This window comes from Balaenoptera ricei, chromosome 17 (genome assembly GCF_028023285.1).
Source record: "Balaenoptera ricei isolate mBalRic1 chromosome 17, mBalRic1.hap2, whole genome shotgun sequence".
Taxonomy (NCBI): Eukaryota; Metazoa; Chordata; class Mammalia; order Artiodactyla; family Balaenopteridae; genus Balaenoptera; species Balaenoptera ricei.
This window is the reverse complement of record NC_082655.1, coordinates 2,854,721-2,880,374: the sequence shown is the minus strand read 5'-3', so window position 1 is coordinate 2,880,374 and position 25,654 is coordinate 2,854,721. Positions and strand designations below refer to the sequence as shown.

The following is a 25,654-nucleotide window of genomic DNA, read 5'->3' as shown; positions in this document are numbered from 1 at the left end:
CCACAGTTACAAATCCAGCAAAGAAGCAATTCACATGGCACATTTTATAAATGCCAACTGTTCTTGATTTTTGCATTTCTGCCTCTGCCGCCCTTTTAATTGTACATACACGTGCTATTCTGCAAAACAAGTAAAATGTGTGATGCCTGCAAATATGAAATTACTATTAATTTATCATCTTCTATGAAAGGAGCTCTTAACTGTATTTATGATCTATGGACATACACATGCACATGTATGCATACTGATGACAGATGTCTTTAAGAATCTATTGAAAAACATGGACATGTCCTCCAGAAAATGCAAAAACACTAATAAGCACAAATTTTTGTATATGATTGCAAAGTTCGTTTCCCCTAAAACTCATACATGGACCCCAGCTTTAAGATCAACAGTCCAGCCAGTACCAACATTCATTACAAATAATCTAAATTGTCACTTACTTAGTGGCTCTACATGCAAGGCACAAACATACATGATCTCATTTCATTTCATTTTCACCACGACTGTTAGAGGTGGGTGGTACTAGCTCCGTTAGGCAGGTATAAAAATCTAAGATGAAAGACACTCTATATTCCAGGTTGGATTGTGACTGAGTGAGACTGAAGCTCTGAAAAACTCTTTCAGTCCAGGTACACTGTATATCTAAACACCAAGGAGCCCATCAAGTCCAGCCTAACAACATTCTCTGCCCCTAAAATCCTAAAGCTCAGTGCAGCAGTCCATTTTCTCAGCATGCGTGTACACACACAACTGTTCACTGCTGCAGTCCCAACAACACTAGCAAGCACTAAATGTAGACGATGAATAAAAGAATGAAAGGAAGAACGCTGTCTAAAGCAGATTCCACTCCTGCACAGGGAATCTCAGGGAGAAAGCTTGTGGATCTACCACATCTTGTCATGGATACTTCTGCAACTTCTCTGGGGCTGACTGGCCATGGGTGGAGTCCATATAGGAGGAAGGCTATTTCCCTATCTTTCCTGGTGTCATTCAATAAGCAGCTACTATGATGAAAAAGGACAGATGGCAGTGTGGCTGGATGGAATGCGTGCCTGGGTGAACCTGGGCCACATGACACAACCCCCCACAGGTCTCCTGGGAAGGGCAACACTAAGGACTATCTCCCCGGAGCCAGGCTGACTCCTCATTACTACTGAACACCTTAATCATGATAGACTTTCGCAAACACTTCTTTGTTACTAGGTGTATCAATAAATCCCCCAGATGAAAGAAACATGGTTAAAGTATTTTTCCGTAATATTATTTTACAATTAAATATTTAAAGATATAAATTAAAATAGAATTTATCAAAGCAGGTGTTCAAAATCAATGTAGAAAACCTACATTAAATAATTTCTTCAGCACTTTAGTGCTTATAAGTTTATATCTAAATGTACCTCATATAGCATCAAAAAGATGTGCTTATTTAGGAAAAGAATAACTCAAGAGGAGTCCTTCAAACAGCAGGAAAGCCATGACACTCTGATGGTTCCACTCACTCATCTGATTCATCTCATCCACACAGCAACCCTGCACGGTAGGTTCCGTTAGTCACCTCATTTACACAAGTGGACACCGAGGCACTGAGAGGTTAGGCGATTGCCCCAGATCACACAGCTGCATGTCTACGAGTTCACCTCCATACCAGATACTGGCCAGTCCAAGGATGAGCCACCGACCCGCAGCACAGCACCACGGGGAGTGTGCAAGCCCCAGCACAAACCTACCCAACCCCAACCCAGATCACCACGTGAACCCTATGCAAGTTTAGTCTGGTAGGTTACCTGCATCAAAACTACCAAGCTATATTATAATTTTCTTTAGTATATCATTTACTTTCCACCTATCAATTCAACCTCCCCCAACCCCCCAATGTATTAGAGAAGTGTACGTATAAGGCATTCTCACAGGCAATCAGGACACGTTGATAACAGGTCCTCATGAGAAAAGCCACCACAGACAAGTGCACTAAGAACACAGCGCTGGGGACTACCCTGGTGGTGCAGTGGTTGAGAATCCGCCTGCCAATGCAGGGGACATGGGTTCGGGCCCTAGTCCGGGAAGATCCCACATGCCGCGGAGCAACTGGGCCCGTGAGCCACAAGTACTGAGCCTGCGCTCTGGAGCCCGCGCGCCACAACTACTGAGCCCACATGAGCCCGCGTGCCACAACTACTGAAGCCTGCGCGCCTAGAGCCCGTGCTCCGCAACAAGCCACGCCACCATGACGAGAAGCCTGCGCACCACAAGGAAGAGTAGCCCCCGCGCACCACAACGAAGAGTAGCCCCCGCTCGCCACAACTAGAGAAAGCCCGTGCGCAGCAACAAAGACCCAATGCAGCCAAAAATAAATTAATTAACTGGAAAAAAAAAAACAGTGCTGGGGGGGCAGGGGCATGGCGAGGAAAGAAAAGGTCCAGCTCAGACTCGCGACGTGGTCAGAGCTCCGATATAAGGTGAGTTCCAAGCTGGGATCCTGAGAATGGGTATCAAAACTTATACCCAACAAAAGATAAGGTCTCTGGTGTAGGTGAGAGTGCTCCAGGGAGTCAATGCAAAGCCAACGTGCCTTTAATTCCATCCGCAGGGAAGCAGGCCAAGGCCCAGCCGTAGAGGCAGGTTCAGAGCCTGACTGATGTTAGATATGCACCTGGGCAGCTATTCAGCCCATCCAGACCAATCAGAAGGTTTCTGTTATAATCCAGACAGGATAAATGGCCTGAGGAGAAGAAAGATTTGAAAGCTATAAAAAATCCAAGAGGACAGGATTGATCAACTCACGTATGCAAGACTTCAGGACAGTCAGCAGCCATTTTTCTGGCTTGGGCAGCAAAGTGGGAAAGCGATACCTTTCCATTGAGATAAGGAACACAGGAGGGGCAGATGCTGTTTGTTGGTGGAAGGGGGATGGGCAGGAAGTAAAAGGATCAATTCAGCTTGATATTTGTTACTGGGAACAACTCAGGTCTAAATGCCTGAACTCAAGCCAGATGAAGGAGGCACTTCATGCCTCCAGTTACGGTGGGGGGCGGGGGAAGCAGGGAGCCCTGCCTTCTGGACGTTTACTTTGGAAAGGGGAATAAGCCTCGGGTCACCACAGGCTCTCAGGCTGGGGATGGAAGGGGGCAGGGCACGACACACATGACTCTTGACATTTTGATTTGGGTTCTTTGAAGCCTTTTAAAATACATATATAATTTCTCAGCTACAAATGAATCTTTGTACTCCTAAGGGGGAGAAGAAAATTTACCTTCGGGAAAATACTGCCACTCTTTTGGGGGGGTGGGTGGGCACTGTGCAAAATGAAAACGGCATAATGGCAAGGACTCCCAATGTGGTGTTAAACTGCTATGCATCAAAAAGAGTGATTTTCCTAATATGCAGAGATTGATTTGGGCTGTCTGATTTGGAACTCATTATCATAAAGGCCGCTCATGAGACAGGAAGGTATGAATTAGACCGGGGGCTCGCAGGGGTTTATTTAAGTAATTATTCATGTGGCATTTACCATGCCAGGACTATTCTAAGCGCTTAAACGTGCGCTTAGATTAAAAATCATTTAATCCCCATAACAACCTTATTTTCCCTGCTTTCTGGATGTGGGAAGAGAGAAGCCCAAGGCCCAGTGCCACAGGCCTAGCGCATGGGCCTCAGCAGGCAGGGGAGCTGCAGAGGCCACGCCCTTGCTCAGCAAGCCCTGCTGCCCCGGGTTTGCGGTCACTAGCGGGCGGGCCGCTGCATGGCAACACTGGCAACAAGCACCGAGTGGCCATTCTCCATCCTTGCAGTCGCCACCGTGCTGTCCTGGCCTCGGCCGTGAGCCAGCTGCAAGGTGTTATTGCTACTGCCCACTCTTTCACAGCCAGCCAGCCTCATCCATTTGTTCATGCCTGTCCCTGCAGGCCACACCTCCCTTGGAGTAATTAATTCTAAAGGCATTTATTGAGCCAACGACCAACTAGTATGGATTACAAAAAGATATAATCCTAACCTGAAGAGCGTTCAGCCTAGTTAGGAGAGAGCTACACACACGCACATACACATACACTCACATATGTGGTTATTTAATTACAACTGTAACAAGTACTATTTAAAAATTACAATTAGAGTAAGAGCAGTAAAGAAAAAGCCCCAAATCATCACAGAATCATTACGTCACAGTGGCGGCGCGTGCTGTGCGGGGCTGAGGGAGACCAGTTCAGCGCCGGCGGTGGCGGGGTGAGGGGGGAGCCCGAGAGGCGGCCCCAGGGGCGGGCTTCAACATTTGAGAAGCTTCAATCCAGAAACCCTTCTCCTTTGGTTCAGAAAATGTTCTTGCATCATTTTTTTGATGATTTTATCCTTTTTCTCTTTCTGCAACTTTTACTATTTGGATACTGAACCTTCTGAATTCATCATCCTACTTTCCTTCTTTTCTCCCCCATTTGTCTTTCCTTTCCATGTTCTGAGCCACCTTCCATGTTATCTCCCAATGCTGCTGCTGAGTTTATTTCTGCTTTCTTACTTTTAATTTTCTTGTTCTTGAATGTACTTTTTAAAAGAATTCTGTTTGTCTTTCACAGAGGCGACATCTCCTCTTAGCACGCTGGAAACCTGACACTGGGACTTTTATTGTGTTCCTTCAGCTTCCTTCTCTTGCTGTTTCATCTCTGTAGACTGTTTTCTGCTTGTTTCTCTGTTCTGGTCTCCCATCTTGAAAGCAGAGGCTGTCTTTAAAAACCTGGTTGTCTGTCAGGGACCCTGTGCTGAGCAGGGAAGCAGCCACTCGGCCAGAGATCCCCGAAGGTCAGGACCTGCCTTTCCCTTGGACCAGCGTCTCCAGAAGAGAACGTCTCCACCTCCTGACAGGATTCCGGGAAGCAAGGAAAAAGAAAGCATGGCTAATTGCACTTAATCCCCGGTTCTGAGTGCAAGAATACGTTCAACATACTACGTTTTACCAGAAATTTTCCACAGTAAAGTTTTTAAAACAATATATGCAGAAGCCAGCCCACAACGGGGAGAATAAATTATGACAAGAGCACTGCAGCAGCGATGGCTGTGGAGAGCTGCCCTGGTCAGGCACAGCCCTCAGAAGCAAGACTGAATTCTCTCTCCCTTAAACTGCTCACCTACTTTCTATGGGCAAGACCCTGGAGATTACAAACAGCTCAAACCTCACCTAAATCACACAAATAACCCTTTAAAAGAAGAAGCCCAGTATAATCTCAGGGCTGTAACTGAAGACAAGTGGAAATCCGACAGAAGAAGCTGGTCTCAGGGAAGGGCTTAGGCAGGACCTCTGGGCAAGATCCTGATGAAGGAGTAGCACGTGTCCTCTGGTAACAACACAGCCAGAAAAATACTGCAAGGGCCGGTGCTCGCTCACAGCTCTGGGGCTCTCAGTCGCGCCAGGCTCTGTGAAGTGGGAGTCACAGTACCTCCCCTATGGGGGCAGAGGATAGAGAGGATAAGCATACAGGGCTCAGCAAGACACTGAACCCAAGTCAGCATGCAGCAGGCGACAGCTGCTACAGAAGGAGAGCTCTGAGCTGGACTGTTCTCTAAGTGGAAACCTTGCAAGACCCTCCCGTTTAACTCATACTTCAAAAGTCCCATCTCTGTCCCCAATCAGCATCATCCCTGTTCCTAGTGGTCACACTGCTGCATGACCGCACAACAGCTTCATGAATCCTTGTCCAAAAAGGAAACAACAGATTCCCATTCTTACCGTGATAATAGCTGGTATATTTGAAATGTATTGTTAAATCCAATAACCAAATTAAGCACAGTGTTCCTTTAGATTTCCCCCCTAAACCTTGTCCTATAAAACACCTATGCATTTTTTACACTGAAAACATGCCACCAGTATACCATTCCATCGTGAATCTACACAAAAGCTGAAACAAGAACAGTCAACAGTTCAGGACTATTATCTTCTCAATGAAATTCTGTCAACTTTACAAAGCAGTTAAGATTTTCACAGTAAAAAAAATTAATATTAAGGTATGATATTCTGGCAGAATTTTGTTTCTCTTAAAAAAAAACGGTTAACAAAACAGACCTCGGGGGAGATCAACATGCTGGCCTCACCCTGGTTAACAGATCCTGTGTTTGTCCCTTGGTTTTCTCAGTAAGACAGACTGCACACATCTTTCAGTAGAGGATTTTTCTGGCTGTGCTGTATATCATACAAACGGATGCATAAGAGAACACTTTCTAACTTGTTTTATGAGAACTTTGATATGAAAAACTAACAAAAAGATTACAACAAAAAAAAATTACAGACCGATGTCCCTCATGAAAATAGACACAAACACCCTAAACAGGATCCTACATCTTCAATCTCGCAATGTATAAATAGGGTAACGGATAACCCATCACCATCAGGTGGGATTCATCTTCGGAATGCAAAGTTGGTTTAACAATCAAAATGTAATTCATATTATCACATCAACAGATACAGAAAAAGAGCATGACAAAATTCAACACTCTCTAATGATTTAAAAAAAAAAAAAAACCTCTCAGAAAACCAGGAATTAAAAGGGAAGTTTTCTGATTTGATAAAGGATATCTTAAAAACCAAAAAGACAAAACTGAGCTAAATCCTATTTAGCATTGAGCACTTTCTTCTTAGGGTCGGAACAAGACAAGGACATCCCTTCTTGCCATTTCTACTCAACCCTGGGATGAAGATCCAAGTTGAGGTAGGCAAAAAGGTAGGACAAAGAAACAAAAGATATCAAGACTGTAGAGAAAAATAGTTTTTATTTACAGATTACATGATTATAGTTTTTTAGGACTGTCTACTTGTGCAAATAAACCACCAGAACTAATAAGTGAATTTACAGTAAGGCCAGAAGATAAGCTAACAAGATAATCTATTTCTACATACTAGGCCAACAATTGGAAAATTAAACTTAGAAACCAAATAGCATCAAAAAAAAGCCCAGACCACCACACTAAGATCTACTATACACTAGTGTCCGATATTGGATAGATACACCAGCAATCTCAATACTGTTCGCAGGGCATTCTCCCAAATTGACCTACAGCTTCAACACAGCCCCATCAAAACAGAACAGAAAAAACAACAACAACTCCAAAAACTGCTGTAACTGGTAAAACTTGCTACCCGTAAGTCTGCAAATTCAACTGAACACTGTGAAAACAGGCAAAAAACCAAAAAACAAAAAAATTCACCAACATCTGAGAATAAGAACACAAAAAAATGAACCAAAGCTACATGAACCACAGAATAAACTAAAGTTTGTCTTTTTACTCAAAGAAAAAATTTACTGCCATTGATTTCTTTTCAACAAATTCCTACAAAATACTTAAAATATGACTCAATTTATACAACTTTTCAGGAAGAAAGGTATAAAAATACAAATGTACATAAGTTAAAGAAGTTAAAGACGATAATACATATACACCTAATCATAAACCTAAATTATGTGAGATACATGTCAATAATATTACGTAAATTTACACAAATATTACTTAAATGCAAAACAAAAATATTCAGTGATAATTTTTTTAAAATATTTATTTATTTAGGCTGCACCAGGTCTTAGTTGCAGCATGCATGCAGGATCTAGTTGCCTGACCAGGGATTGAAACTGGGCCCCCTGCATTGGAAGCGCGGAGTCTTACCCACTGGACCACCAGGGAAGTCCCTAATTATTTTAACATTAGCTTTTTCTCTTTAACTGAAAACTGATAAAGTTATGAAATACAGAAAACTGTTGAATTTACAATAAATTCCTTACAGTTTAAACAATTACAGATGAATCTGAAATTAAAGATTTGTGAACACTATTTTTAAAAATCAGTATCACTAACCATTAAAGCGCTAGAAAGAACTCAACGGTTTTTTAATTTTCCCAAAAAAGTCTCCATCACCCTTCTCATTGGCTTCCAGAGACTTAGACCTCTACTGCTGCAGGCAGACAAGATGACTCACTCCATTAAGGCGTTCATCTGCTCACGACAGCAGTCTGCCACACACGAGGCACCGGACGCAGCAGTGAGCCAGGGCAGACTGGCCCCTTGCCTCCTAGGTGTGCACTTCACTGCAGGAGAGCAAGCGAGCCCAACAGGTGAACCACAGACAGTACGTGAGCTGGTGAGGAGAGCAAGAGAGAAGGAAAGCAGAGGAGCGGAGAGGATGGTGGTGGCAGGAGGAGGGCCCCATTTCACCAGGGGGGCCAAGGAGGACACACTCATATAGCTTATTGTCCGAACCAGGAGAGCTGGCGGGGGTCTCGGGGGTGGGCGGCGAGTGTTAAGATGGATAAACTGGGGCACTCACTTTCCCTACCTGGTTGACAAGGGCATATCTGAGCAAAAACCCCACGTCCAACTAAAGCTCTAGAACTGCATGTGGAGAGAACCCCGGGGAGAACTAGCGGCCTCTTCCTCAGATACAATGAGGACAAGTGAAAGAATCAAAGAGAAAGGTGTCTGAATCCCCACGCTACCGGCTCTGTGGGCGAGGGAAGGGGTGCTAACAAGATTCGAAACAGGAGAGAAAAGGGAGCTCCCAGTGACCCCGCACAGCTAGCTGCTCTCCTTATCTCTGTTCAAGCGCTGCCTAACTGTCCTCTCCTTCCCCTCTGCAGCGACAGAGACACCTGTTACTTTCATATTCTCGATTTATCATAAACTCATGTACTCGATATGCCTGCTCCATGCGAGGGATACAAACACACTGCACTAACATTTACCCACGGTTAACTCACTACGATGTGAGGAAAGGGACCAGCGCCATGAGGAGACAATCAAGGAATCTGAGCTGGAGTGGCTGGGGTCACAGAGGGAACTGTGAAGGGAAAGGGTGTCCCAGGTGGAGGGAAAAGCATCCCCCACCTGAGGAAGAGTTCAAGGAACTGACAGACGACGGTGAGGGACAGAGGCAGACCAGGTGTGCCTCCCGTGCGGCGGATGAGGCTCCCAGGGAGAGGGAAGACGTGCCCAGTCCGTGCACAGGGGCCTGACTGGACCTGGCACCCACCTGGGGAGTCCCGGTCTTCGGAGGCAGGGGGAGTCTCAGGAAGAAGAGCCCCACCCCTACCCCTCGAAGAAACAGGGTGGAGGGCAAGGCCTCCCTACTCACCCCTCTCCATCGGCCTCAATGCAACTCAAGCTGCAGTCAGTGGGAAAGCCCACATCCTCTGGGACACGGCAACACCTTCGGGTCTCAGCGCCTTCACGCGCAGAATCCCTAGAGCACGGAGCGCCCTCCCACCCTCTGGGCCTGAACTGAAATGGCCCAGACTACCAGTTCAGCCTTCCTTTTCACTCAGCAAACAACTGAGTGCTGACAACATGTCCGACCAGAGGGATTTAAAAAGTAATAAGGCCTGTAAGAAGTTGACAACCAGGTAACAGGAGACAAGCAAATAAGCAGAGCTGAGTGAGTCGCCAGCTATGCCAGTGTGTGCAGCGCCCAGCCCTGTGGGCCGGTGAGAGACAGAGGGCCACGTGCGGAGCAGAGTCCTGAAGCCTTCACGTGTGAAGAAGAAGGAAAGTTCCACACAGGAGCAGCAAAAGCGTAAAGGGCAGGCGAGGCACAACCCAGCAGGGTCCTCTCAGAAAGCTAAGTGCACGCAGAGCTGCGAGGCTGGAGCCTGCAGGAACTGGGGAGGTGGGGAGAGGGCAGAGGGGAGGTGGGCAGTGCCTGAGGACACCACTGCAGCAGCAGGGCCGGCGGAGGGTGGACGCGAGGCTGGAGCCTGCAGGAGCTGGGGCGGGGGGGGGGGGGGGGGGGGGGAGAGGGCGGAGGGGGGCGGGGGAGAGGGCGGAGGGGGGCGGGGAGAGGGCGGAGGGGGGCGGGGGAGAGGGCGGAGGGGAGGGGGGCAGTGCCTGAGGACACAAGTGCAGCAGCAGGGCCGGCGGAGGGTGGACGGGAACTCAGCTCAGCGTTCACTGAGGCCGCTACGTGGAGGCGCCATGAACTGCTCCCTGGGCTGTGCGCTCATAAAAGTCAGTCACTCCTCTGGAGAGCACCGGATTTCTTTTACTGTAAATTTACAGGTATCTAGACAGCTACATAAATGTAACTATGAAATGTTTATATGCTTACATAATAATATATTTTTAATCTGTCTCCCCCGCAAGTCAATTAGCTCCTCAAGCTGTCAGATCGGATGGCCGTGATCCCACAGGCATGGCAGAGGGCAGCTATCAGACCCCGGAGCCTGACCCAGACCCATCTGTTGAGAGAACCGAATGTAGCATGTGTGCTGCTACAAGAGGAAACCCAAAGACCAATTCACTCCTTTTGTTGAGCAATTTTTAAGGATTAGCTAACTCTATACAGAATTTGTTCATTCATTAGGTAATATTTATTTGTGCCAATTACTTGTCAAGCAGGAAAAAACCTGACATAATCCCTGACTTTGTTAAGTTTACCATCTAGCAAAGAACAGGTCAAACAAGTGCAATATACCATGATAAATAACAGTAAATGTTGTGCAAGACAGAAGAAAAGGCTCAAGGAGGGAACACCAGAGAGAAACTAGTTTAGCTGAGACCTAAAGGTGCAGGAGTCAGCTGGGCAGAGAAGGGAGACAAGAGGCAACTGCAGCTGCAGAAGGCCTAAGAGGAAAGACTTTGGGTGTCCCAGGCACTGAAAAGTCAAAATGAGCAAGAGGCCAAGGGCCCAAAGCTGGAGACAGTGAACAGAAGCCAGATCAGGCGAAGCCCTGCAAGCCATGTTAAGGATTTGCAATTCCATCCGATTCTAATGAGAAGCCACTGGGGAGTTTGAAAAAGAATAACATCAGATTTATGTTTTTACAAAATCACTCCAGCAGGTGTGTGAAGGATGAACATGTGAGGAAACAGGAAGACCAACAGGAAACAACTCCCATAGCCCAGAGGGGGAGAGAAGGTGAGGAATTCAAGACCTATTTTGGAGACAGAATCATCAGGATAAAAAGATGGATCCCTTATACATGGAAGAAGGCATCAAAGAGGCATCCTGGGTCTGTGGCATGAACAACTGAGTGGATGGGGGTTTGACATGTTTATTAAGACACAGGATTTGGGGAGAAACCAATTTCCGGGGTAACAAGTAAGAGGCTCCTCTCTGGCTGGTATCAGATGCTTATGAAAAATACAAATGTAGGTATCAAGAGGCAGCTGACCCCTGGAGTCTGACACAGAGAAGAGAAGATGGGCTGTACACAGAGACAGATGGACGGATGGATGGATGGATGGGTGGATGGATGGATGGATGGATGGATGGGTGGATGGGTGGATGGATGGGTGGATGGGTGGATGGGTGGATGGATGGATGGATGGATGGATGGATGGAGTTTAAAATACTGATACAGAAAAAGCATGACTTCAACCACAGGATCCAGAATCACACAAATGAACTATTAATAGTATATTCAATCTCAATCTACCACTGAAAGACACAGAAAAAAATCAACAACACATTTATTCCTAACAACCAAATCTGACACCTCTCAATCCTTCCCCGTCTTTCAAAAAGATGAAACAAACAATGCACATACTGATATAATCAAAGAACTTTCCAAGCAGGGCTTTCTGCACTTAGTAGCCTTGCAGCCAATTAACAGCACTGTAAACATTTACACTTACTTCAATATCCTGAATTAAAACTGTCTTTAAGCCTAGGAAATTATGATATAGTTGAACACAATTTATAACACAGTCCTCTTAAATATGTTAAAATATAATCTTCAGCAGGTGGAATCTAAGGTGGGTTCTTTAAACTAAATTCATCAGTACAATAAACTTTATTATAGAAAAGACTCCAGAGTGTTTTAAGGATAAAGTTTTCACTTCAAAGTACACAAATATAGGTCTGTTCTATTATTTTTAGCCTGTTCTAGTAAGTATTTTACATGTCTTCTTAAATTGGGCCATGGCTGTTATTTGAGGTTAATGTGACTGATAAAATCAAATGTGAGGTTTAGAATGTCTAACTGCAAATAGAGATTTGGATATATAATCTTTGGATTTGAGCTTTTTACTTTGTCTCTATCTAAAAGTAGCAATTTTATACTTTAAAATAACCAATTCAGACAATTCCTGCACAGCAACATCTTTGTCTTTATCACACAGCAAAAATTAAGCAGGATAAACACCTAAGGGCGAGAGAGTAAGCGGAGAAGGCAGAGGGGACCTGTCCTGAGATGGTGCCTGTGCGCTCACGGGGCGGCGGGCTCAGCCCCAGAAGGGGACAGGCTGCAAGCTCCCCAGCGTTGTCAGAATCTGCTCCTGAAGGATCCATCTGAGGAGACAGCCTGTTCCAGCCCTACACGCAGACTGACCTTGACCTTGATACCATCCCTACCTTTTCCCTCTTCTACACATGTGAGCTCTGCCCTCGTGCCCAAGCCCACCTCTATCAAAATGATATTTCAGTTAAAAACGCCCCTACTCATTTGCTCTGCAGTCAGCAAACATAATGGAAAAATAAGTGGCTTCAATCAATTGCTTTGGGACGAACAAAAACACTACAACAATCTCTCTTCCAAAGTTCATAGTTCTAAAGTCACTTTGAATTTTTTAAAAACTTAGTAGCTGATTATTTAATATCACATTGCCACTGGATTCATATATCTTGAATCTAGCCTAGACGTTGTGAGTGAAATCAGAGCCCTATTGTTAAGGATAAGTGCTAACAGAGAGCTATCATTTGCTATCACACAATGCAAGTGGCATTATATAAATGAATCCCAGCAAGTCTGGGAAAAGATCAAAATTTTCAACAAGTATAGAACTCTTCACCACTGAGCACTGATCATGCTCAATTATACTATACAGTCCTGAGGTGAGAATCTGCAATTTAAAAAGTTCCCAAACCCAACATCCTTTAAAACTCAAGAGTTTGAATTAACTGCAAAATCTTTACTCTTAATATCTAATTATGTAATAAAATGACAGTCTTTGTTTAGTCATACTAAATGATTCTAATATCACATGTTTTAAAAATGTTTAAAAGCCTAGAAAAGAATTAATAGATAATGACAACAACTCAAATGAAAACCAATTTAATTTTGTGCTAACACATCAAAATATCCTGGTGGTACTAAAATTTTTAACCTGAACACTAAATTTAATCAGTCTGAAGCTTTACTTATAATACTGCACCTCTTTACCCAGTGCAGAGTCCTCCTTTTAAAAATTTTTCCTAAGTGGAGTAAGATGACATTTAAATATATATTTTTTAATAATAAATATTTTTATTAAATTCTTCATTAAGGACTTTACCTCCCAGGTTAAATATTCAATTCACTACTACTTTAAGCAAAACAGCCTACCTGTCTTGGTCTTATTCATACGTGAATTATATGGCATTTTTAACTTCTAAACACGCTCCCCAAATACCGTCTTGAGTGTTACAATGAAATGCTATATTTTATATTTTTATTTTTATATAACTAAAACCCCTAACAACATTACAGTGGAAAATTGTTTATTCACAGCATTGCTGACCCTTAGTGATAAGCCCACCTTACAGTAACAAGGAGTTTCCAATTAAATATACAGTCTTTACAGTGAGGAAAGGAAACCAATTTTTGAAATAAGAAAATCTATGTCACTCTTTTTTCCTACAGTCCTATTTAAGCTTAGTCTCTTTATTCTTTAAAAACTTCTGCCTCACAGAATGGGTAGGACGTCTTCATTAAAACTCAAAATAAAACATGCAACTTCAAGAGACATAAGACAGAGCATAAAAAGAGTTTACTCATTTAAATGCATTTCCATAAAAATAATTTTATTTACTTTTTGAAACACTCTCTAATTGGTTTTATGCAATAGTTGCAAACCCATACCACGTAATTTCCCTTTTTCCTTAAATTTAATTGTGAATCTCTTTGAAATAAGTTCTGACAAACTCTTATCCACCTTCTTAGTGCAAAAGCATGAATCTAAATAAAATTTAAACCGAACAGATTTTTAATCTACTTATACCTTTAGCCCAACACACTGGAAATGGACTACAGCCGCTCTTCTCCATACAGACAGCACCTGTGGGTCCCAGGGCCCCTCGGCCCGTCACTTCCAACAACATAAAGTCAGTCCTAGAAAGACCAAGCCAGGAGTCCGCACACCAAGTCCCCGTTCATTGCTCCTACAGGATTTGCTTCGATCCACAAGCAAGACTAAGCTTCCCCTCTGCGCTCCTTTTTTCAGAGCTTGAAGCAAAATTTGGGAGGTGTTCCCTCTGTAATGCTTTCCAGCAGCTTGAAGAATGCCTCTCAGTTACAGAATCTTCTCAAGCTTCCGCACCCTGAAACACAGACCTTCCTGGCGAGATTAAGCTACTGAACAGAAAGAAACCAGCAAGTAACGTGACCCCAAGGGTCTGTGTTCCTGGATTCATTCAGGCAAAGAGAGCGAGAAGGAGGGGAGGGAGGACACAGGGTGGAGAAAAAGGCGGCCGGTAGCCAGAACCTTATTAATATGCTAATCTCACCCTTCTGTTCAATTCATCTGGCAGACTTCTGTTTACGAAACTAACAGACGATTCTAGAATTGGGTAAGCTGCAAATCAAGTCTGACCCAGATCATGTCTGTAGGTGCCTGCTCAAACCATTGTTGTTTTTCAAAGTCGTGCTTTTGGCATTTTGCCAGCCTAATTCTAACCTTACAGTTAAAATAATTACCTTGATGAAATAAGAATAATTCTGAAAATAAAATCCTGATCAACACTAAAAACAAGTCTGTAAAAAATGTCCATAGGAACCCAAATATTTTTGAGGTAAAATATTTTTCCAGATTGATACTTGAAAAGTAAGTTTGTAAATTTATAGAAAGTTATCTAGAAAACACATAAAAACAAGAATTTGAGGTTGCCAGATACTTTCAAAATTAGCTTTAGGGAATATTGAGGGATTCAAGATGCATTTCTTTTTTTAGCTTCAAAATATAAGTGAATAATAAACTCATACTGAAGAAGTAGGACAGAAAAATACCCTAATAATCTGTACTAGCAACTTTTTTAAGATTCAAAGCTACTTACTTTCTCCATTCAAACTGAGAGATAATCAAGGTCATCTAAAAAATTTAGCTCTTTAAACACATTCCACACTTATTGTCTTAGCAGTAAGACAGTAAGTAACTAGGTTCCTGGAGCCTTTGCCTGAACACAGTTTAGCCCTCCTAATATATGGGTGATTTTGTTAGTAGTAAATCCCGTAAGCTAATAAAAAATCAAGTACTTTACTTAAATCCCGTAAGCTAATTAAAAATCAAGTACTTTACTTAACTGTGAATTCACTAACTTCTGAAAACAAGAGCTGAACAAAGGCTGTGTCCAGTGACGCCTCAGGGCAGCGTGTTCGGTTTCTAACAGCTCCCCTAGATGATGCTTTGTCCGCAGGCTTTACCTTCAGGCTCCTAATTGCAGGCAGAGCTCAAGTGACCCCTCATATGCCCCAGTGAAAACACATCATTCACCACAGAGAACTCTGACCTCAGGCAACACTGGTTAGAAAGGGGGCTCCAGAAAACACAGGCAAGCAAGCCAGAAAAAGAACAGAAGAAACAAGCAGACAGACCTAGCAGAATTCATGAAAACCACCCCAGCTTCCCCCATTACTGAGGAGAGCCCAGGACAGAAAGGAACATCAGTGGGCAAGTCTGGTACCTGGTTCAGCCCCATGACAACGGCTTGGTGCTTAATCTGAAACCATCAGCTAACAGAACGTATAAACAACCCAAGCAAACTGTGAGTCTCTCTTGGAACCTATGACCCTCAAAAATTAAAAAATCAAGGCTACCTTGTCACCAACCATACTCTACACACAAGATACTGATTATATCTCATTTTCACATCTTCTAAGCAAAATCAGTGCCACCACATCTTTTAAAGATGAGTAAAGACAGGGCCATTCAACCAGGCAGAGGCACAGTGTCACTGAGCCCAGCCATATCTGGGAAGCAGGGGTCTTCACGAACAGCCCAGAAGGCCACAGCAGCAGCTGTGCAGAAAAGCTGGGGGGGGGGGGGGGGGGCGGAGGGTGTGTGTGTGTGGCTGGAGCTGATGCAGGGCAGTGGAGGCGGGGACGAGGGGCAAACTGGGCGCTTTCTAGGATGGAAAAAGTGAGTGGGGGGAGAAGCCCAGTTTCCAAATGAAGTAACCAGTGGATGGCAGCTTTCTCTCCCATCCACCAAGCTAATTTATATTTTATTTCAATATCCAAATGTCACCTCCTGGTGTGCAAGGTCCTGAGGGTCTGAAAGCTGGAAAGATACAGAGAAGCATAAACTTCTCCAGGACACAGGGAATAGTGGCTGCCTGACGAAGCAGAGCCCAGATGGAAGCAGCAGCTACAAGAAAGTTAAGAACCACTGCGGCGACTGAAAAGAAAGAGCAGCCGGCGTGAGAGCAGGAGAGGACGCAGATGCTCGGCGCACAGCAGAAAAGCACCTGCGGACCAGCACTGTGCCAGGTGCTTTCACACACAAAACAACTGAGTTTAACCCTTAACACAGTCCCAACAAAGCACTTCCTTCCCCTTTTCTACAGAAGAGGATCCTCAGGCCTAAGAGCCGAAAAACTACGAGTACCAGCCAGTGTGGTGATATGACGACTCCTATTTTCTTTCTGCTAAATATTAAAACAACTTATGCTTTTAAATTCCCAATCCAGTGACATCTTGAAAAGAATGGGAAAAGCCGACAGTTAATAGCAACACAAGTGAAAAAAGTAAGCAATCCCTTTATGCTCTGATTCATGAAATTCTATATATTAATATAAAAAGCTCTTTGGTATTTAAACAACCTCTTTATAGTATCAGTCTAGCTAAGAGCAACTCTGGTAAGTCCCACTTAACAAGTAAACTCTTAATTAAAATTTACTTTAAATAGAAAGATTACTGTTTGCTCAGGCCCCAAGCCTTGGTCACCCCAACTTCTTTCTCTGTCTCTTAGATCAAAGCATTCCATCAGCGAAACCCACCATCCCTGCCTTCAGACTACACCTGGGCCGTGACCTCCCCCCGCCCGCTGCCCCACGTCTGCTGCCGTCTGGCACCCACAGGCCTCCCCACCCCCCACCCCCCTGTTTTTGGCTTGCTGCTCCACACTCAACTCTCAAGCCAGCAGCTGCAACTGACCCTTCCTTTCAAAACATCAATCACACCATTTCACTCCTTTGCTAAAACTCACCAAACGTTCCCCAACTCCCCTGAACAGGTGACCTGCACACCGAGTGTGGTCTGCAAGGCCCTGTGCCGGGAGGCTCCCCTACCGTCTATACCCTCATCTCCTCACCACCACCATCCCCGCCCCCGGGCCTTCTCAGCTCCAACCACACTGAGCTCCCTGTTGCCCTCTGCCCACACGAGCCATGCATGACACCTCAGGGCCTTTACACTGCCTGTCCCTCTAGGTTGGACACTCTTGCCCCAGGTAACCACAAGGCTCACTCCCTTTCCTCCGAGCCTTTGCTCAAATGTCACTTACTCCACGAGGCCTATCCTGACCGCCTCATCTAAAATTGCACAGCCCATACCCTAACCCAGCCTCACCTCCTCACAGCACGAGCCCCTCTACAACACCACGTGCCTTATTCTGCACCTCGTCCACTGTCTGGCTGCCCCACTACAATGCACTCTCCATGGCGGGAAGGTCGTCGTCGGTTCTGCACGCCGTCTCCAGGGCCTCACTGCTAAAACAGACAGTAAAATGTACAGGCGATATTCCACACATTCCTCCTCTATCCCCTGTAGGTAATGAGGACATGGCAGAGGGAAGTTCTATTTTATTTTAGAGGCCACGACCATAGAGAAAGCATCAGAGATTCTAGGTATCAGGATCCGACACTGAGCTCCGTGACAGCATGGCCTGCAGCAGTCTTGGGCACTGCTTCACCTCCAAGACCCAGCACAGGGGCTTGAAAAATATTTACTGCATGAATACGTGAATTACACGTGTTGTAAACCTTGCTTTTCTTCCCCTATAAGAATGGAAAAAGAAAAATTGATATAAATTCTACAAAAATCATGTGGAATGCCCTTCCTCATCCCACATAAAAAATAAATCACACAACTGTAGTATTCTGATACTCCGATCAGAACTTCCACTGCAGATTTTAGTAGAGCAATAATGAAACTAATGTGCGAGATTAGAAGGCTAGCAAACAATGCCATAAGCAAGATCAGTGAGCAGAAAAACCCTTCATACACTGTATAATTTTGTCCAATCTGGCTTCCCTACAGAAACCTGGCCTTAAATAAGAAAGTCATTGGGAAAGAACTATTAAGAAACAAACTACTTGTAAATGTCACAAAAGCAGCTCACAAAGATACAACTCTGACTTTTCACAGTTCTCATACAGTTATCATGGTTTTACTTGTTTGCCTTAAGTTAGTACCAAAACTTTAGGGCAGTACTTCTTAGAAGAGTAAAGCACTGGTAAATGCTTATATGTCAACCAACAGGAGGAATGTAAAAGAAAACTGTAATTCACATTATACACACACAATTCAAAATTTATCTTCATTAATCAAAAGTTAAAGATTGAAATAAAATCAACACTTTCACAATATGGTACGTCCATTAGCAACTGATAGTTACAACATACCCTAACTTCCATAGCTGGGTATCCTGTTCCAAGCTTACTTCCAGTAAGACTCATAGAATTACCATTTCTGTGTCATTGCGTCTCACTGTTTCCACCACAAACACAGAAAAAATTTTTCTGAAAATTTTAGTATCAATAAAAATTATGACTTGGTAAGAACTAAAGAAATTCAAGCTTAACAATGGCTATAATCACCTTCTGAAGACAAACAGACAATAGGTCGCAAAACACAACATATTCCGAAAGGTGATGGTATTGGTATTACTTGCTTTCCCTGCCAACTTTCATAACAATTACCATACCTCCCTTCCGTTATTCTGGAGGAACTCTGGGGAAGCTGAGGAAGGCACTGAATTTGCAACTGGAAGACGCAAAGGAGCCCCAGTTCTATCCGTGAGACAAAGAAAGAATCATTTCACCATCCTGAACCTCAGTCTGTTCACCTGTAAAACAAGGACAATGACAATACCTATCACCTATTGAAGAGTGATGACGTGTCAATCACAAAACAGCAGAACAGCAACGCTAATAATAATGAAAACATAATGATAATGATGATGCCACGTTAATGCTTACTACGCATCAAGCCCTGTTCTAAGTACTTTTATCCCACGAGGCAGACTCTATTACCCCCACTGCACAGATGAAGAAATTGGAGCACAGAGAGATAACTTGTTCCAGGTCACAGAGCTTCTAAGGTGCAAAGCTGGAAATCAAACTCAGCCAGCCAGGCTCCACAGTCTGTGTTCCTCATCAATTTGCTGAGTGCTTTACACCTATTTTCTCAATTAGTACTTACAACAACCAATGAGGTAGATGATATTATAATCCACATGTGACATGCGAACAAACTGAGGAACAGAGAAATTAAGTAACATACCTAACATCAAGCTAGCCGGTCAGCGGCAGAGCTGGGATATGCACGGGCACTCGGACACCAGCCAGAACACACACTTCAACCACCACCTACAGTGATGCTACCTGCAGAGACTGCAAAGCTTTCCAGAGAGAGTCAGGAAGCAGGCCCCACCCAGCCTACAGAGGATGACTGAGTCACAGTGAGGACCAAAGAGACAAAGAAGGAAGAGAAGAAACATGCCCACGGAAAGAACGCGAGACAGACAGGCCGCTCTCTCCCCTACACAACATCCCATCATAGTCCCTGGCGTCAGCAATCCTGTCAAAAACAAATTCAGGTAAGATGCTGGACATGCGGCTGGTACCTGAGAGATGCATCAAAACCACCAGGAGATAAACATACCACTGGATTAAGCCACACTGAGATATATGAAACAGAAGGGAAATGCCTTCTAAAAAGGCAGTAGGGCTTCCCTGGTAGTGGTTAAGAATCTGCCTGCCAATGCAGGGGACACGGGTTCGAGCCCTGCTCCAGGAAGATCCCACAGGCCATGGAGCAACTAAGCCCGTGCACCACAACTGCTGAGCCTGTGCTCTAGAGCCCATAAGCCACAACTACTGAGCCCACATGCCACATCTACTGAAGCCCATGCGCTCTAGAGCCTGTGCTCCGCAACAAGAGAAGCCTGCGCACCGTAATGAAGAGTAGCCCCCGCTCACCGCAACTAGAGAAAGCCTGCACGCAGCGACGAAGACCCAACACAGCCAAAAATAATAAATAAAAATAAATAAATTCAAAAAATAAAAAAAATTAAAAGGCAGAAAATTCTGTACTTATTATTAATCTAAACAATACTCAGGACTTCCCTGGTGGTGCAGTGGATAAGACTCCACGCTCCCAATGCAGGGGGCTGGGTTCGATCGATCCCTGGTCAGGGAACTAGATCCCACATGCATGCTGCAACTAAAAGTTCACATGCTACAACTAAGGAGCCCTGGAGCTGCAACTAAGGAGTCCGCCTGCCGCAACTAAGACCCAGTGCAACCAAATTAATTAATTAATTTTTAAAAACAATGCTAAACTAGAATATTTCCAGAGACACTAATTCATGGGCATTTCTTGTTTATTTTGCCATATAAAAGAGCAGCGCTAAATTCCAGGTTTAGAAACTGTTGGGAGGTTACTCGCCATTAAGTTTAAGAGGGAAAAAAAGGGTCCTGAAATGTGTAAGAAGAATGCTTCTTTAGTTTTTCAAATATAGTGAGTGGCAGAGGTATAGTAACATAGGATGGGAAAAGACACCAAAATTTCCAACCTAACTACGTACGTTATAGAGGGGTTTTCTGTTTATATTGACCAAAATGACACAAATATCAAAAGGCAATCGAGTATTTATTCTAATGTTGCAACTGTTCAAATCAACTCTGAAACTTTTACCATATTGGGCATGCATATACATATCCAACTTATCTCATCATTTCCTCACCATACATTTTTTTTACCCTATAAATCCAATTTATCCACAGTTTGACCACTCACCTTATTTAGCAAATAGCAACATTAGACTGGCTCCCCAAATTAGGTAACTGAAGCGGAGAGAACCTCTGGGGTCCTGCTAGAAATCAGGCCATGTGGTTGCAGGTTGCAAGCAGACAGCTATAGCTGGAAGGGGCACTGGTGCCAGGGGGACCCCTGGTGGTGAATGAGTCTCTTCTGCAACCTACATTCCTCAGCTATAAAGAGGGAGACATCAACCATCCACATTTTAAATTATCCCTCGCTGTGGCCTGGAAAAGGAAAGTGTTTCTACAACGTGACTCTATACTCCATTTTCAAGAAACACTAGAAGCACCCAGTATGGATCCTGTCCTTTCTTCAATCATATTCTGAGTAAGAGGCACAAATAAGATGGCTTCTCTTCCCAAACACAGCTGCGTAGTGATTGGTTTTCTTTGTCAATCAGCCTCCTCTATGATTTTGGTCTTGTCACACTGGTATCAACAGACATTATTCCAACTTAGCAAAAATCTATGGAGTCACTTTTCCAACTCTACCTAAAAATTTTTATCATTAAAAAACGTTATTAGGGACTTCTCTGGTGGTCCAGTGGTAAAGAATCCGCCTTCCAATGCAGGGGACGGGGATTCGATCCCTGGTCAGGGAACTAATATCCCACATGCCGTGGGGCAACTAAGCCTGCACGCCACAAACTACTGAGCCCGCACGCCTCAACTAGAGCCCACGTGCCACAAACTACAGAGCCCACGCGCTCTGGAACCCACACGCCACAACTAGAGAGAAGCCTGCGCACTGCAACAAAGAGCCTGCGCACCACAACGAAAGATCCCACATGCCGCAACTAAGACCCCGCACGCCTCAACTAATACCCAACGCAGCCAAAAATAAATAATAAATAAATCTTCAAAAAAAAGTTATTAAACTCAGCCATAAAAAAAGAACAAAATAATACCATTTGCAGCAACATGATGTGACTAGAGATTATCATACTAAGTGAAGTAAGTCAGAAAGAGAAAGACAAATACCATATGATATCACTTATATGTAGAATCTAAAATATGGCACAAATGAACCTATCTATGAAACAAGACTCACAGATATAGAGAACAGACTTGTGCTTGCCGCCAAGGGGGAGGGGGAGAGGGAGAGGATGGACTGGGAGTTTGGGGTTGGCAGACGCAAACTATTACATTTAGAATGGATAAACAAGGGCTTCCCTGGTGGTGCAGTGGTTAGGAATCTGCCTGCCAATGCAGGGGACACGGGTTCAAGCCCTGGTCCAGGAAGATCCCACATGCCGTGGAGCAACTAAGCCTGTGCGCCACAACTACTGAGCCTGCGCTCTAGAGCCCGCGAGCTGCAACTACTGAGCCTGCATGCCACAACTACTGAAGCCCGTGCACCTAGAGCCCGTGCTCCGCAACAAGAGAAGCCACCGCAATGAGAAGCCCGCGCACCACAACGAAGAGTAGCCCCTGCTCGCCGCAACTAGAGAAAGCCTGCATGCAGCAACGAAGACCCAACAGAGCCATAAATAAATAAATAAATAAATAAATAAATAAATAAAAAAAATTGATAAAACAAACACTTTAAAAAAAAAAAGAATGGATAAACAACAAGGTCCTAATGTATAGCACAGGGAACTATATTCAATATCCTGTGATAAACCATAATGGAAAAGAATATTAAAAAAAGAATGTCTCTGTGAATAACTGAGTCACTGTGCTGGACAGCAGAGATTGGCACAGCATTGTAAATCAACTATACTTCAATTTTAAAAAGTTATTAAAACCAACCTCACGTCTATTAGGATGATTACTTTTTTTTTTTTAATATGAAAATAACAAGTGCTGGTGAAGATGTATGTGGAGAAACTGGAACCCTTGCATACCATTGATGGGAAAGTAAAATGGTGCAACTGCTACAGAAAAGAGTATGGAGGTTCCTCAAAAAAATCAAAAATAGAACTACCATATGATCCGGCAATTCCACTTCGGGAATTCCACACCCAAAAGAACTGAAAGCAGGGTCTTGAAGAGATTTGCACACCTATGTTCACAGCAATTATTCACAATAGTGGAATGGTTGAAAGGATAAATAAAATGTGGTGTATGTTACAGTGGAATATTATTCAGCCTTTGAAAGGAAGGAAAGCCTGTCACATGTGAAATAGGCACAAATACCATATGATTCCACTTACTTGAGGCATCTAAAGTAGTAAAGCTCGCAGGAACAGAAAGTAGAACAGTGGCTACCAGAAGCTGGGGAGAAGGGAAAAGGGGATACAGAGCTTCTGATTTGCAAGATAAGCCCTAGAGATCTGTTTCACAATAATGTGAATACACTTAACACCACTGACCTACACACTTAAAAATAGGTAAGATGGTAAATTTTATGTTCTGTGTTTTTTGTCTATCCCAATAAAAAACTTTTTAAAATGTTAAAACCACTTTAAAAGAGTGAATCTCACTTATATTTTACAACGAAACTGCAAATATGATACAATTATGTCTACTTTTACAGACAAGGGGGAAAGTCTTGAGACATCAGAACGAGCTCAAAGTGCAAGAGGCAGGAAAAAGAGAGCCAACAACCGGTCCTTGACTAGGCTGGATACTGGTCCGGCACTGCTGATACTAGTCCAGCATTGGACAAGGGGGCTTTATGTGGCTTAAAAAAATTAATCCCCTAATAAACTTTGAGATAATTACTAATATCACCATTTTCAAGAAAAAGGAAACAGGCTTAGAGAGGTAAAGGACTTGGGGTAAGATCAGACTTTGTAAGAGTCAAAGCCACATGTGACTCCAAAGCCCAAATCATTTCATCTTTTCCACCCCCTTAAGCCTGAAAGCCCAATGTTGTCCTCTCTCTGACTTGGTTTTCTCGTCAATTAAATGAAGTTTAAAATGGCATCTACTGTTCACAGTTGTTAGGACAATTAAATCTCACAACACAAAGGGCTTTGAGAGTACAGCATTATCAGTGCATTACTCTGCATCTTCTGTGCTGGCGCAATGACTTAAACACCAGGGATACAAAAATAACTGGGGGGGCTTCCCTGGTGGCGCAGTGGTTGAGAGTCTGCCTGCTAATGCAGGGAACACGGGTTCGAGCCCCGGTCCGGGAAGATCCCACATGCCGCGGAGCAACTAGGCCCGTGAGCCACAATTGCTGAGCCTGCGCGTCTGGAGCCTGTGCTCCGCAACAAGAGAGGCTGCCATAGTGAGAGGCCCGCGCGCTGTGATGAAGAGTGGCCCCCACTTGCCGCAACTGGAGAAGGCCCTCGCGCAGAAACGAAGACCCAACACAGCCATAAATAAATTAAATAAATAAATAAATAATTTAAAAAAAAAAAAAAAAAAAAAAAAAAAAAAATAACTGGGACAGAGCCCAGGCCGCTGAGGAGCTCAGAGCTCACAGAGGACAAGCGCATAAGTCCCAGAACCCACAGTTCCGGCTCCTGGTAGACTGGTCTAAGAAACCCCCAGTAAATCTCCTGTACAGTTTGAGGCTTAAATGATTCATAGGTTTATCTGCAACACTGAAAAAGTGGGAACATGCTCAAAAGAAGGGAAATGAGCAAATAAAGTTTGGAACGTCAAAATGAGTCACTATACAGCATTAAAAAATTGTGTTTGCTGAAAATTTTTCATTCATACTGGAAAATACTCATTAATGAAAAAAAGCAACATGTACTATAAAGAGTTAAGGCAACTCCCAGTCTTAAAATGCAAGGATTTTCAAGATATATATTTTAAGTAATAAAAAAATGTATGGAAGAGTATGTAGAATACATTTTGATATAAAGCAAAAGAAAGATCCATGCACATGCACCTCCTTGTACACACATAGAGGACCTGTGGGTGGTTGCACAAGTGGGAACAGTGAGTCACATAGAGAGAGAGTTAGGATTCATTTCCCACCCATTTGAATTTTGTACCATGTATATTTTAGTTCAAAATAGTAAATGAACATAAAAAATAACTATTTTAAAAAACTGATGTCTAGTACAGTTCCCAATATTTAGCAAGTAAACAATCCTTTCTAAATAACACCCAGTCAAACAACACATCAAAGGAGAAATTGACAAAATGTTCAGAATAGAATGATAATTAAAAACAGAACATCGAAATCTTTAGGATGCAGCTAAAAGAGTGCTGGGTACGTAGAGGGAATTTTTAACTTTAAGCACTTATATTTAAAAGCTAAAAACATGAGTTGTCTCTGTTTTTACCTTAAGAAATAAGAAAAACATTAGCAAATTAAACCCAAAGTAATTAGAAGTTAAGATAGAACAAGGAACAGTGCTGGGGCAAAAGGAAAAATGAATAATAATGATCCTGTCTTCATTTAAGTTTGGTATCATCCATCAGGGATTTTTTGCATTAAATCCTGACTTTTAAAAATGCTGCATTAAACTACTACTTATCTTGGACTTCCCTGGTGGTGCAGTGGTTAAGGATCCGCCTGCCAATGAAGGGGACATGGGTTTGATCCCTGGTCCAGGAAGATCCCACATGCCGCAGAGCAACTAAGCCCATGCACTGCAACTACTGAGCCTGCGCTCTAGAGCCCGCGAGCCACAACTACTGAGCCCACGAGCCACAACTACTGGGCCCACATGCCACAACTACTGAAGTCTGCGCACCTAGAGCCCACGCACCGCAACGAAGAGCAGCCCCCGCTCACCGCAACTAGAGAAGGCCCGCGTGAAG

At 43.7% G+C, this 25,654-nt stretch overlaps 1 protein-coding gene across 15 annotated transcripts in view; it reads right to left on the bottom strand.

Annotated features, from left to right (window-relative positions):
* PTK2 (protein tyrosine kinase 2) overlaps positions 1–25,654 on the bottom strand; it is a 253,622-nt gene that overhangs the window by 176,655 nt on the left and 51,313 nt on the right. For 2 of the 15 annotated variants that reach the window (XM_059901755.1, XM_059901759.1), the window contains 2 exons: positions 18,862–19,002; positions 17,505–17,644 (listed from right to left, as the gene is read on the bottom strand). The exons of 2 other annotated variants lie outside the window; for them this stretch is intronic. Coding sequence is in view for 8 of the 13 variants with exons in the window: in XM_059901765.1 (XP_059757748.1) it covers positions 13,942–14,041 (100 nt within the window). In the remaining 5 variants the exon portion in view is untranslated. Of the gene's footprint in view, positions 1–13,941; positions 14,240–17,504; positions 17,645–18,861; positions 19,003–25,654 lie in introns of those variants that run through there. 11 more of the 15 variants (XM_059901761.1, XM_059901762.1, XM_059901758.1 and 8 more) reach the window with 10 other exon arrangements.